This window comes from Oxyura jamaicensis, chromosome 6, assembly GCF_011077185.1.
Source record: "Oxyura jamaicensis isolate SHBP4307 breed ruddy duck chromosome 6, BPBGC_Ojam_1.0, whole genome shotgun sequence".
NCBI classification, from domain to species: domain Eukaryota; kingdom Metazoa; phylum Chordata; class Aves; order Anseriformes; family Anatidae; genus Oxyura; species Oxyura jamaicensis.
Genome location: NC_048898.1, coordinates 9,089,139 through 9,102,867, shown reverse-complemented (window position 1 = coordinate 9,102,867; position 13,729 = coordinate 9,089,139). Strand labels below are relative to the sequence as shown.

Here is a 13,729-nt window from a genome sequence, read left to right as displayed (position 1 = left end):
GGTGCAGCACTGCTTTCAAACAGAGGGAGAGAGCAGTGGCCATCCGGTGGCATCAGCTTGTGTTCATATTTATGGCACCAGGCTCTGCAAAGCAAAACTGCACTGTAAGTGAGGAATGTCTGTATTGTGCTTTACCAGACTTGCTGCATTCACAATTTACCGGTGACCAATCAGTATCAAGTTGCTGCTTCAAGCCGTGACCAAAAGCGCATCTGAGTTCAGCAGGAATAAAAGGAAGTAAAAGCAAGTTGCAAATGTAGGGTTTGGTTAGCAAGCCATAGGCCTCCCGTGGAGAATTATTACAGAAATGTGGGCAGCAGAGATCTCACCTGTCCCAAAGGGCGCTGTTTTATCTGCTTGCTGTGCCAGTCGCAGCACCTAGTTCTGCTGATAGATTGACAGCACTTTTCCATGCAGTGCCAGGAAGTGAGGGAGTCTGAGCTAGCAGGTATAGTGAAAGCTGTCTGAAGTCTGTAAAGATGCGTTTGTGTAGCCTGAGCAAGGCAAACCCTCTTTCACTATTCCCTTTCAGCAGGTGAGTTCTCTTACAGTTCGGGGAGGGAAGTTGTTGAAAAATCATTAGGCATGGGGTAGCAATGTCAACATCCACAGCAAAGCAGAACAACAGTTAGGAAATTGGTATGCTTTAAATGGAGCGTTGCATACTCCAAGCAGTGGTGCTCCTGTGTGCCAGGTACCACAGTGACTCCAGAGGGTACCACAGCCTTTTTAGTGCTCTTGGTGCCATGAATATTGGGCTCCTGTCCCTCCCCCTGCTCCCTGTCCCATACTCACAGCCCCAGGAGGTGCCAGGCCCAGAGCCACAGGTGGAGCCCCTCGAGCAGCCCTGGTACCGGGATGCAGCAGGCTGTGACCAGGCTCTTGGCTCCTGAAGAGCCTCCTCCCCCCGCCCCCAAAAAAAAAAAAAAAAAAAAAAAAAGCTGCTGTTCCCTGCTTTCCCCAGTAGGCACTGTGCGATCGCAGAGCAGTTGGGTTACTTTGCACAGAAGCCAGTTAGGCGTCTCCATTTGTTAGGGACACGGTTAAGGGAGGAGGGGAGATTTGTTTCCCTCCCTGCTGAGCTGGAACAGCTGTGGAATAGGTGTTTGAGCACCCTGCTCCTCAGTAGGAGGCATCACTGATAATCTCAGCTTGTTCCAAAAAAAACCCTCCAAATGTGAGGCCATGAATAGCGTTCTCTGCTCCTGCTACTTTGTCTTGTGTGAACTATTTATACCTCATCTCTGAAAGCTGTACATTCAGGATTCATGCTGAGGAGTTCCACACGTAGCTGCTTCTAAGGCAAGCTCTAGTACATTTGGAAAAAAACCATGCGTATACGCGCACACACCCACAAATGAAATTCAGGCTATCCTGGTTGGAAGGCTGCCAGGCCCAGCTGCGTGTTGTCTCATAAGAATGTTCTCTTCAGGGTACAGAGCAGCTTAAAGGAATAGAAAATCCTCAAAGGAGAAATAAAATATGCCGGAGTCCGACATTTGCATACAAGGAGAGCGTAAGAGCTAGAGAAGGACTAACTTTCAACTGGGCAGCCAGACAAGCTATGTTTGCCAGCAACAGAAGACGACTGAAACAAATAAAAAATCCGTAAATCCTCCTTAAATACTCAGGGCAGTAAGACTCAAACACCCCATTCTGTCTAAATCTATTTCTTGCAGCTCCTGAATAAAGGCTGGGTGCTTTAGCTATACCAGCTGAGTGTCCAAGGGCTTCTGTTTCAGTGCAGGCAGACAGGAGGCTGCCCGCCAGGCGTGCACCAGGGCTCCCTGGCTGTGGAAGCTGACGGCACAGCCATGCGGGCAGCGGCCACACAAAGAACTAAGCCGTGAACCCTGCTCTGGGATGGGCGCGCTGCTGCAGCAGCCTCTGAGCAGAAGTTACCCAGGCAAGTCTCCTCGGCCGCCTTCTGTTAACCCCCTTACAAAGAAGCCATATCACACGCTTTGGCTGCAATTATTTTTAATGGAAAAGACTAATCGATGTTTTACATAAATATCAATTAGTGATAAGTCAGTTAATAAGTAAAGGAATACATACCCCCAAGTTTGAAAGGCTTACAACGAAACTGACAAGGTAGCACACGATGAGGACTACAAGGAATTACAGGAGGTGGGCTGCACTTCGGTCACCTTCAGGAAGTTCAACTGCTAATCAAATTAGGCTATTACTGGAGTTAGTCACAGTGCAGTCTTCCTGTGCAGCAACAAGGACATGTCCAAAGGGGAAAAGAACTTCAAAACCATCTTTCTGCTTTCAGTAGAAAGCCTCAACTATTAGCGTACAAGCCTCTAGTGGTCCACTGATGTTAAGCCCTTCTGGGGTCTAGTTACAGATGTGCAGTGTACCCGTCTCAAAACTTAAACAAATACACAGGTTGTATCAGACAGGAATGTGTTCATGTGTTGGGTCTTGCTAGTTTCTTTTCTACAGCATTGTAAAGAATTAAAATCATTTTCAGGCAGGCTTCAGTGACGGAGAAGAGGGGGAGCTATTTTCTCTGGTCATTAAGAGTAAAGTGAGTGGAAGCTGTACCAGAAACTACGAAAACTTCAGTTTTTCATGCAAGCTGACAGATGTGATCCACATTTCCATCTGACTGCTTTTTTTTTCCTATGGACTCAAAATGTTAAATACCTAAAGAGTGTTCATAGGCCCACAGCTATAAGGATCAGAATTATTGGAACCCCACTTTTATATGCATAACAATGAAATTCCACAGCTAAAACATTACAATGGAATAGACAGTGGGATCCACAGTTTGCTGAGTTAGTGCTTCCCAATTAAAACATCAACCTGATGAGAAAGCATCTGTTTTCCCAAGTATTACCTTCAAACGCCACATGGCTAAGAGGCCTGTTTTCCAGTGGCTTAGTCAACAGAAGTTCATTCTGAATTATCTAAACTAGCAGAAACACACACGTTTCATTTTTACAGCTGTCCCAGTGAAATTCAAATAGTTACTGAATGCTGGGGACACGGTAGGTTCTGGATCTAATGATACTTGAAAGTGAATACTCTAGAAAAGCCCATCAATTCAACTTTGTCCTATTTCTTTGACAAACCCATGTCCACCCTGTCCTCTGACTGGCTCAAAAAGTTGCAAGAAAGTTTTCTTTTAGAACTATGTTTCCAAGTCTCCTGTCCTGTGTCAGGTCCCACAAATTCATGTATTTTTCAAAATCTAGACTACGCATACTCAGCTGGGAGACAGCAATACACGATGCAAACAAAACCTTTATAGTAAACAACTCCTCAATAAAAAAATGCTTCCAAATACAGCCTAAGCTACCTCACAACCCCAGTAAGCTGGAACCCAAACCCACAAAGTTGTAGCAGCTGAAAGTAAACGCAGCATTTCTGAAGTTGATGCCAAAGGTGGACATTTGACAGCACCAGAGAGATTCTGCTTTGTACTTGCACTGGCTTCAGTATACTTCAAGTGATGATCCATTACAAGAAGATTCATGTAGTCCCATAACAGATACAAATTTACTAATACCTCTATAGTGTCAGATTGCTTATGCTCAGTGGGTTTACATTTCAGAATTAATCAGAACAAAGAGGCATCTTCTGCACCATAACTCCTATATTTTTTGTTATAATTTTAGAAGAAGAAGCAGACGGCCAAACACAAACACAAGAAATCAGCTGGCTGCAGTCACTCAGCGTGATGTGCGATTAATCAGCAGGAAGGGGACAGTTCCAATGCTTCCAGTTCTTCACATCTAAAATTTAAAATAGGATTATTCTTTTTAATCTGTGATAAACAGAAAACAGTAGTTCTAGAAAAAGCACGTATAAGAGACACTGGAAAAAATCATTCTAAAACAGTTTCTAGAACTCGGTATCTCACCTTTTAGGGTTTGATGTACACTTACTTGCTAAGAAGAACGCCTTTCCTCATTTTTAAAAACAATGATGAGGAGTTATCTTGGCAGAAAGGACAAACATGGCATCAGGTGCAAATACACTACCAAGATAAGTCGTCTGGACGTTTAGATGTGAATTGCATGTTTTAGTTACAACTGAAGTTACCAAGATTTCACCAAATATCAATGTTTACTTGTGATCTAGTCAAGAACTCGATTCCCTTCCTGGCTTGGAATTGAGAGAGGAGGAGGAGTGAAAAAAACGAAATGGTCCAAGCTAAGAAGGTGCTTGGGAAGGAAATCTTACAGGATCACAGAAATCATTTAGGCTGGAAAAGACCTCTAGATCAGCTAGCCCAGTCTAACCAAGCACTGCCAAATCCACCATTAAATCATGTCACTAAGCTCTACATCTACTAGTTTTTTGATCTTGATGCTGTTAAATATTACTTTCATAGATCTCTGAAGATGAAAGCTGCTGCCTCCTCTATTCTGTGCCCAAGTTGTGCTTAGGCTCAGGTAATCATTCTGTGCATCCTACCTGTAAAGGAGTGCGGTACAGCCATTTTTCGTTATCTCCATTGAGCTTCATACAGGCAAAAAGGTCACAAACTGTAGGAAGGCCAAACTCCTGGAAAAGAAACCACCTTAATTAATGATAGCTAAACATAAAGGCATTCTAGTGCATCTTCAAATTCTGTCAGGTGCTCATTAAGAAAACTGAATCCTGAGCCTTTGAGATTAATACTTTGACTATTAGACTATATATTAGACTATTTATACTTCAGAATTAATTATTTTTGTATGTTAAACACTGGCCTCATCTACTTAATTAAGTAATTTAAGTAATAATTGCTGAAAACATTAAAAGAGCTTAAAACACAGCAGTAGCAAAAACTTATGTGCATGCTCACTTGTGCTTTCTTGCGTAGGAGCCATTTATCTTCCACTGGAGGTGGGTTAGCATTTTCTAGGTTCTTTGAAGTCAACACCCAACTGTTTACATTCAAGGGAAGGTGGAATGGAGCCAAGAGGTCTACGAAAGGACTCTTGAAACTATTTGCTTTTTCCCTGCTTGCCTTTTCTTCTGCACTTTCTGTTTTGTGCTCAGACTTGGCTAGCCAGCTTGTCAGAGGCCTTTCGAGCAGTACTTTCCATGGTTCTGCTATCTCTGCTGAATAATCCACTTTCTCTACGCTAACAGGCTCCCCTGCGAGCTGCTGTGAGGGGTTAAGCCAGGTACTGGCAACAGACTTTGTCTTCTCTTGCTCAGGGTTTGGTACAGCTTTCTGGCTTACTGGAACTCCGTTTTTATCCTTCCCTTCCTTCTTCAGAAGCCATTTACACAGAGCCACTTTTCCACAGTTTTCATCACACACGCATTCTGAAAAGCTGGTGCACAGCTCATTAGCTTTGCACACATCTTCCACTTTGAAAGGGGCCTGGGGATGCTGAAGAAGCCAAGCATTTACGGCAGATGTAGTGGGTGATTTCTTTCCATCAAGATGCTCATTCAGGCACTTCAGATTTCCCAGGTTCTCAATTTCCACGCTTTTGATCTGGCTGCCACAACAACTGGTACACGTTTCAGCTTTGAGGAGCCAATCATTCAAATTAAATTCTTCCCTAAAAGGTTTGAATTCATACTTCCATTTCTCATCTGAAGCACTACTTCCATTTTCCACCTCAGGCGTAAGCAGCCAGTCAGAAAGGTCCACCTCTTCTTGTTCAAGGCATTCCAATTCCTCCACCTTTTCCATGGAAAAGGATGAGTTGAAAGTAGAGGTGGAGTCCTTGTGAGCGGGGGAATCTGTCTTCCCAGCAACGTCATGCTGTTGATTCTGCAGGAGCCAGTTTTCCAAATCTTTCAGGTTTCCCCAGGCTTGCTCAAAATAACAGATTTTGGAAGAACTTAAATCCTAGTAAAAACACATCAAAATGCATTTATTAGCACTAAAAGACAATGTTCAGTAACTGTTGGCACAGTTTTAACTTGGAATATTCTGGAAAGTGCAAAGCTATTACTGGAGCACGAGGCAGAGTGAAGAGAATTAATGAAGATTTAATTCCCACCATATTCCATCTCCAATCACTGTCCCCTTCATTAAATTAGGTTAGTGTATAAAAGGCGTACCTGGCTGGCTTCCGACACGCATTTCTGGGTAACCCATTCTTCAAGATTGGTGCTGGGAATATATGGAGCCTGGCAAACACCCACGGGTCTGCTTCCAAGTAACCAGTCAGCAAGCGAGGCACCCACTGTCCCACACAGTGTTTTCTGCTGCTAAAAAACATTCTTGGTTATGGAAGTGTGTAACTGCTGAGGCAGTTAGTTGATGGTGAACATCAAAACAGGCAATACATCAAATCAGTAGTTCTGAACCCAACGGAAAACCCTAAGTTCCTTCTGGTTAAAAAAAAAAAAAAAAAAGATTTTCGATCACCTGTATGACTTTAAGCCATCGCACCAATGGATTGTTTTGTGATCCCAGATTACTCAGAGAGGGATTGATAAGAAAGGAAATGACCACTTGAACAATGCACAGTTCTGATGCATAATCCAGCCTAACACCCCTTTTGACCACAATTCCCCTTACTGATTTGCTACCCTCTGAATCTTCACTGACACTGTTTCAGTGCAGAGCAGACATCCTGTTTCCTGTGAACTCCTGGATTAAACCTAACTGGATAGTTCCAAGCCCTGACGTGACAACGCTCAGTTAAAACATTTTGACTGCCAATCAAACTCCAAATTCACATTCATATATCTCCTTGCATGTCTGTTGGAGCAGCTAGAACATCAGATCATTAATGCTTACGTCAGCAATTGCTACCGGCTGCTCAAACATCTTGATGACCAGAAGTCGTTTCTCAAGCAAGCGAACATGCTGTGCCTGAGTTCTCCTTTTACCATTGCTTACAGTGAAACGTTCGCAGATACAAGTCCTAATCTTACCTGCTCACAGTTCACTAGGGCAAAATTCTGCCCTGGGAACCAGGGAGAAGCATTTTCTCTCTCTGAGGTTTGCTATAAGGAAAGAAGAGTAAAATTCAATTTAAATCTCAATTTTGTCCAGTTTCTAGGATGATTTCTACAATGAAACAGAAGCAAAGTGCAGTTACAGCTCGCCAGCTCTTTGTAGCTAATAATTTTCTCAACATTTAAAAAAAACAATGATTTTCTCTAAAAATACTACTTCCATTCTATCGCCTTTTAAGAAAATTATCTCCAATAATACAGAAGGTACACTGCTTACCTAGGAATACCAAAACATTTATACATCATAGATGGCTTTCTGCAATATTAACATCTAAAGAAAATATTAACATTAGTTTTTCACCTGCTGGAACGATAATTCCCTCCGGCTCTGCCAAAATATTGAAGTAACATTTACTAGATTTAAGCTCACTGAAAACCACTATTAGGTGCATAATTAATAAACCACTGTGTATATATTACACAGCTAGAACTATATGACTTGTACACAAGATTTATTCAAGCTCTAACTGAAAGTGGAAATACCACTTGGAATATATGACAATACTGCCTATATGTACATATATACGTGGGTATGAAGTATTGCAGTCCAGGAAAGTCTTGATGCTTACCATTGTTTTAATTGAACCAAATGAGGTAATAGCCTGGCGAAGGTAAGATGTGTCAGCCTCAAAATTCAGGACAGAAGACTCCTCTGGTTTAAGAGTAAGACTCTCCAGTCTGAAAGAATAAGATGGTAGTTACACAAATGTTAAAAAAAAAATGCCATTTTATACATGTCATCTGTCATGTTTTGGGAAATCAGTCTGTTATTTCATAAGGTTTCCAAACTGACTTGGCACTAATTAACTAAAAGAATTTTACTGTTTGCACAAAAATAGGGAGATGCCTGTTCACAAACCACAAAGAACGTAAATAGCCAACAAAACACAAGTTTTTCCTTCATATTTCAACAATTAATATTTGAACAAATATGCATGTCCTCACCCACTGCTTTTCATGGTTCTGTTTTGGGTTTTTCAATCTCAGATAAAGATGAGAGGAATCATGCTTCAGACTGCTTTAAAGATCTTACTTCTAGGAACTATTATTATGAATTGGATCTATTATTAGTTCTCCTAGAATCACAAATTTGATTAAATTCATAAGTCAAAATAAATACCAATTGTGTTAGCTTGCAGAGACAATATTTACCTCTCCAGACAAACTGAAATCTGGTTTGCTAGCTCGTTGCTGTAGGAGCGTTCCAGCTGATGAATAAGGCAATTGAACTGTCCCAAGTACTGCACAAAGACAAAACACACATTACTGTTTTCACTTCTCAAGTTACAACGGAGAAAATACTTGCAGAGACAGTTTATTTAAAAATCCCAGAACAACAAAATCAATTTGCAGCTAGATCTTACCCAATACAGCTGCTGAGCTTGCTGCTGCAACGCTTCCTCTTTCAGCTGCTGGATGAGGTCTACCTGCTCGAACAGCCAAACTTCACGACTGCGCAGGCATTCCAGGTGGCGACTTATGTGGCTATGAATCTTAGCTTTTACCTGTAAGGCGAAAGGTACCACTTCTGTAATATCTGCCACACAACAAGCATATAATGTGCTAATTACAAAATATTTGCCACAGAGAAGTGGTATTTCTGTACCAATTTATTTCTCAAACATTAACCGCAGTTGCCCACAGCACATGACTCACAAGGCAGTGCAAGTTCCAAGGCTACTTCTGAAGGAGTATCAAATAACAGGGTTGTTTGCACTCTCTCTCTATTCTGATGTTTCAGCCAACAGCTACAGAAAATTCTGCGTGCCTAAGCTGGTAGCATAGGAGTAACTTTATCAAAAACACGCCCAAGTTATACACCAAGATAGTTGCCTGTCTCTAGGGAGATTGCGTACCATCATCATGTGATAAAGTACTCTAGAGTAATTAAAGCTGTCATCAAAGTCATATTGGTTATTAATGCATTCTAATGAATTAAAAATTACCTCCCGCCAGTTCTCTTTAATCTGTTGCTCAGCTTTGACAATTCCAGATATAGCTGCTTCCAAGTCCTTCTTTGCTTGAAGGCACTTTGCCAGTGGCTCGCTGCTGCAGGAATTTCTACTTCTATCTTGTGGTGGACTCATTCTTAAAGTGTTCCTAAAACAGGAAAAAAAAATAGTTTCTCTTCCTCTTTAAGGGAAGAAGAATGGCATCATATGAAGAACCATCTGCACTGCTTCACTATTGAGGTGAAGAAAAAAGCCTAAGACCCTACACCGACGCCAGGTTTCTGAACACAGATGAAGCTTTCTGCACAAGTTACACCGGTCTCTCAAAACACCTTGGCCGAGGGGATTTACGCAACCACAGGAAAACCAACAGATTCTTGACAACAGGCCCAACCTCAGGAGCTTAGGCAATCTTCCCATACTGTTCATATTCCTCTGGCATTTGTTCCTAGCCAGCAGACTCCAGTGCTTGGGAGCTGATTTGGGCAGGGCTCAGCAGACCTGCGGGAGCTGGGAAGAATGGCCTGGCAAGGGGCAGCCACTATTTCAGTCACCCTTTTTTCATCTGCAGGCAATTTAACTAGCTCCCTTAAATTCCCTCATAAATAAGAAAACTCTTATACAATCTGATCAGCTCAAAAGCCAACCACTGACACACAGACCACTCTTTACTAAGCTGCAAGGGCCAAAACTTAGTGTGGCTGCCCATTATTTTTGTTATGGTCACAGCCTTAGTAACTTAACTTCAGCATATCCTCAAGTAAAAAGGGGCTCAGATAAAAAAATTCTAAGTTATGCCAGTAAGGATTTTGGAAATAAGGGAAAAAAGCTAAATATAGATTTTAAGTGAAGAAATGGGAAGCATCAGTAAAAACATGTTTTCTAAGCAAGGGCTATTTGTTACCCAAGAGTTTCAATTCTCCTGTTCGGTTTCACAGGATCCCTGAAGGATTTCAGAGGATCTCTGAACTAAAGATTTGTAGAAAATACCCCATTTAAAATGTTAAAACAGGTACTCAGCAATAACAGCTATGGAAACCCTCAGCAGAATTAAAAGGTTCACATCAGTCAAAATATTTTATAGATTTCACCTCCCCACTGCAGAGAACTCAAAGAGTATTCCCAATACGAGACCACAGAGCTCCTGTTACTGAGCAGCTAGTTAGTCCGCAACTGCCAAGCTCCACAACTGCACCAGCTGTGATCCAAAAATTACAGTTTACAACATGAATACACAACAAGAAAATACAACATGAACCAACAGAGCTGCTTCTTGCCCCTCTTGTTTTGGATGGCTGTACCTGTATGATCCAAATGCTTAAAAATACACCCACTGTCTGACGTACATCCTGCAGGAAAACCTAAATGGGAGCCCAGCTCTCAGAAGTAATCTAAAATTATTAATATAAAGGCAGGGAGATACCCAGCCAAGAAAACAATGACACTGGATATATTCAAAGCTATTGTATACTCAAAAGAAATATATATATATATATTTGGATTATATTCTTATGCAACAACCACAGTCAAAGTCTGAAAGTACTTGCCTTGTTTACTTACAGCATAAATAACGCACTTAAAGGACTGTCGTGCAAATGACGTTAAGCATGTAGCTACAAATGCCAAGTCTGAGCAAAGCACACCGCACTGCTATTTAAACATTTTCTGAATTTGTGTCACTGGGGAATTCTGCAGGATGCCTGAAGAAAAGCTGCTTCAGTTTTTAGTGTAGATTAGCAACTTCCTACTGGCACAGGCAAATTTAATAAACTCCCACGCGGTCCCCTAGTGATCTCTGAAAATACTTTCTTTTTTTCGTCTTTGTTGTGCAGGAGTCTCTCCGGCAGGCACGGAGTCTCCCTGCAGCCCCTATAAAATGGCCGTTCTTTCGCTTCGTCAGACCGCAGCCGCTGCGAGCGGTGTCCCAGCCGAGGCTGACAGCCGTCCCTGGCTCCTCAGCTCAATTCCCCCGGCCCAAGGGACGCGGTGAGGCCCCGCTCCGCCACCACCGGTGGCCCCAGAGGCACAGGGCGCAGCCAGCAGCCCCAGCGGCCGATAAGGCAGCACGCCTCCGTGCACGTATTCAGGGGAGAAGTTGGGGCTAGAAAACAACAGCACGCCTGAACAAGGCTTGAAGATAACGTTATTGCTGCTAATAAAATACTTAAAAGTCTTTACCAGGGGAAAAAAAAATAATAAAAACCTGGCTGCTTCTATCTGTACCCAAAAACTTCAGCGGAGGACGGGTATCACAAAACCCCTTCGGCTAAACCTGGTGGTGACAGCTTCACCCTTCTTAATGCACTGTATAATCTCAGCCTTCAGATCTTTTGATTTTCTTTGTAGCTCAAGCTCCTGGACAAAAATGTTTTCTAAGACTGTAATTATGTACAGTGCAGCTGGGAGCAGAGGACAACCTTTCTTCCCACACAGCTTGCTAACAGGCCGGCAGAAAACTGGTTTTACTGGCTTCTCGCTTTCAGCACAACTATCCCAGCCGCTGCTGAAAAGATCCTTATTTTCCATTTCCAGTGGATGGTGGAAACCCTCAAAAAGATGACCTTCCCGAGCCCTCACTAGGAGGCTGCCCCGAACAAAACTCGCGTTTAAGAGACTATTTATAAATGCGGAATGATTTCTCTGAGCTGCCAGGGCCAGGCTGTTCCCGAGGTCTCACCGACCTGGCTTCATGTGGTTTCACACCAGCTGGCCCGTCTGACCTGAAAGCCCTCTTCGTCTCCACACTGCCCCACCAAAAACAGGAGCTCCTCTTCAGGAACTGTCCCGAATTAGGTGCGTGGGAGTTGTGGTCAGGGAGCGAAGTACTGCAGGCGTAAGAGCTGAACCTCAGAACTTTCCATTTAAATCCCAAAATAACAAGCATCGTTCAGAGCACAGCACCCGTGTCACAGACCAGTACCTGTGCGGAGCCTTCTCCAGGGGGGTTATCCCCTGCAGAACGGCTGCGTACCGCGCGTTTTGTAAGTCAGGCCTTTTGCAGAAAGCGAGCTCCAGCAGCTCTAAGTAAGCGAGAACCCGAAGCAGCGCGGCAAGGAGCAGCAAGCCCCGGGCAGGGCATTTCCTGAACCCGCAGCGGCCCCGCGCCACCAGCCCCCGCTGCGCGTTGTGGCCGCCCGGAGCGGCGCTGTGCGGGACGCGGCGGGGATCCCAACGCGCCGGGGAGCCGAGGCCGGGAAGGGCTCTGCCCTGCGGCGACCCGGAGCGGGGAGGCCGCACCGACGCGGCGTTACGGTACCGCACAACTATCGCCCGCGCTTCTGCGCTTAACGCCCTCCGGAACAGCGCCGGACAAGCGCCCGGCTCTGCCCGAGGCACGGCCCCACAGACGGCGCTGCCCCTGGCCGCGCACCCCGCGCGCAGCGTTACGGGGGCTCACTGCTGCCAGCCGCCTCCACAACGAGCGGCCCGGCTCCCGGCTCGGCTCGGCTCGTCCCTTAGCCCCGCGGCACGCCGGGCCCGAGGCCGGCGGTACCCGCAGCCCCCGGCGCCGCGCATCCGCTGCGGCCCCGCTCGCCCCCCCACGCCGGCCCCGCGCCGTCCCTCACCGTGCGGCTGCGGAGCGCTTCCTCGGGCTGGCGGCGCCGCGGCTCAACGGCGACCCCGGGCCGCTCTCGCGAGAGCCCCGCCCCGGCCCGCCCCGCTCAGCCCCCTGGCGGCGCGGCGGAGCGGCTGCAGCGCCGGGTGGTGCCGCCACGGCGGGCGGGGCGCGCTGCGCGACCGCGGAGAGACAAAATGGCGGCCGCGCTGCGCGGGCAGCGGGGTCCGGCGGACACGGCCCGTGCCGGGGCACCCGGCCGGGGGGAGTTGAGGGAGCGAAGGCGAAGCGCGGCCCCGCGGGTCACCGGCACTGAGGGCCCCCGCTGTGCCCCCCGGCGGGCACCCGGCAGGACGGGCAGGGGCCTTCAGCCCCGCTTCCCCCCTCTGACGGGCTCCAAGGAGAAGCAGGAGCGGGGTCTCAGAGACCGCTCTGCTGCACGCCGCGCCCTGCCCCAGCCACGTCAAAGGATTTGAGGAATGCTCGCTGCAGCAATGATTTTCTTTGCAAATCGCACAGGGTTTATGCACACATTTTAGACGACTGTTCTTGGCTCACATTTAGACCAGACCTTCAATAAGAGCAGTAATTTTACGGAAGGAAATCAGCTGTGTTGACACCTGAACGCCTGTGTTGAGCACCCCTTAACGTAATTTACCCGCCCTGCAGCTCAGCCGGCAGCAGGGCTGCCTGACAGGGCAGGGGCACCTCTAGTGGCCCTACAGCGCGGCAGAAATTAGAGAAAAGTCATTGCAGGCAGACAGGAAAGCGTCTGCTTTGTCTCCACGACCCCAGCTGCAGGTGTGGCAGCTACATATCCCTCCCTGAGGCCTGCACTTGGTCCCCTTCCAGCAGCCCCACACCACGTCCCTCCCCAGCTGTCCCCCAGTGCTGGTACTGGGCAGGCAGCAGCTGGCAGGCCCAAAAAGTAGAGGGAAGTATTTGTGTACTTTATCTATGTACTTCATGTATGCAATGAAAGTAAAACAAAACCACAGGTATGGTCATTTTAATCCTCACCTAACTTTTCCTGCCTTTTTCCCCCCTTAATTTTTCTCTCCTGAAAGCCTCCAAAGCTTCAGCTGGTAGAAGCATCTCAAACAGTGACCACATTGTACACACATAAGTTTTTGAAGACACAGGAGATCCGTTGATGGCCAGAAATCACATCTTCCCAGTTACCAAGTGGAAAGCACCCTCAGTTCAGATATGACATGTACCCAGTGCTACTCACCATGCTTTACAAATGAGAAGAATTCCTGTATACGTTTTGTGGACTACAATAGGTTTG

General features: G+C 45.8%; 1 protein-coding gene across 2 annotated transcripts; it reads right to left on the bottom strand.

Annotated features, from left to right (window-relative positions):
* Positions 1 to 1,963: 1,963 nt before the first annotated feature.
* Positions 1,964 to 12,585, bottom strand: NCOA4 (nuclear receptor coactivator 4). Of its 2 annotated transcripts, none has more exons than XM_035330458.1 (10): positions 12,449 to 12,585; positions 8,877 to 9,030; positions 8,295 to 8,435; positions 8,083 to 8,171; positions 7,500 to 7,608; positions 6,847 to 6,918; positions 6,025 to 6,171; positions 4,805 to 5,809; positions 4,432 to 4,521; positions 1,964 to 3,746 (listed from the first exon to the last, which is right to left on the bottom strand). In XM_035330458.1, exons 2-10 carry the CDS (start codon positions 9,015 to 9,017, stop codon positions 3,741 to 3,743), a joined length of 1,800 nt encoding a protein of 599 aa, XP_035186349.1. In that variant the 5' UTR covers positions 9,018 to 9,030; positions 12,449 to 12,585; the 3' UTR covers positions 1,964 to 3,740. The 2 variants fall into 2 exon arrangements, with proteins under 2 accessions (XP_035186349.1, XP_035186352.1); XM_035330461.1 differs by having other exon boundaries at positions 6,025 to 6,168.
* Between the last annotated feature and the right edge of the window lie 1,144 nt (positions 12,586 to 13,729).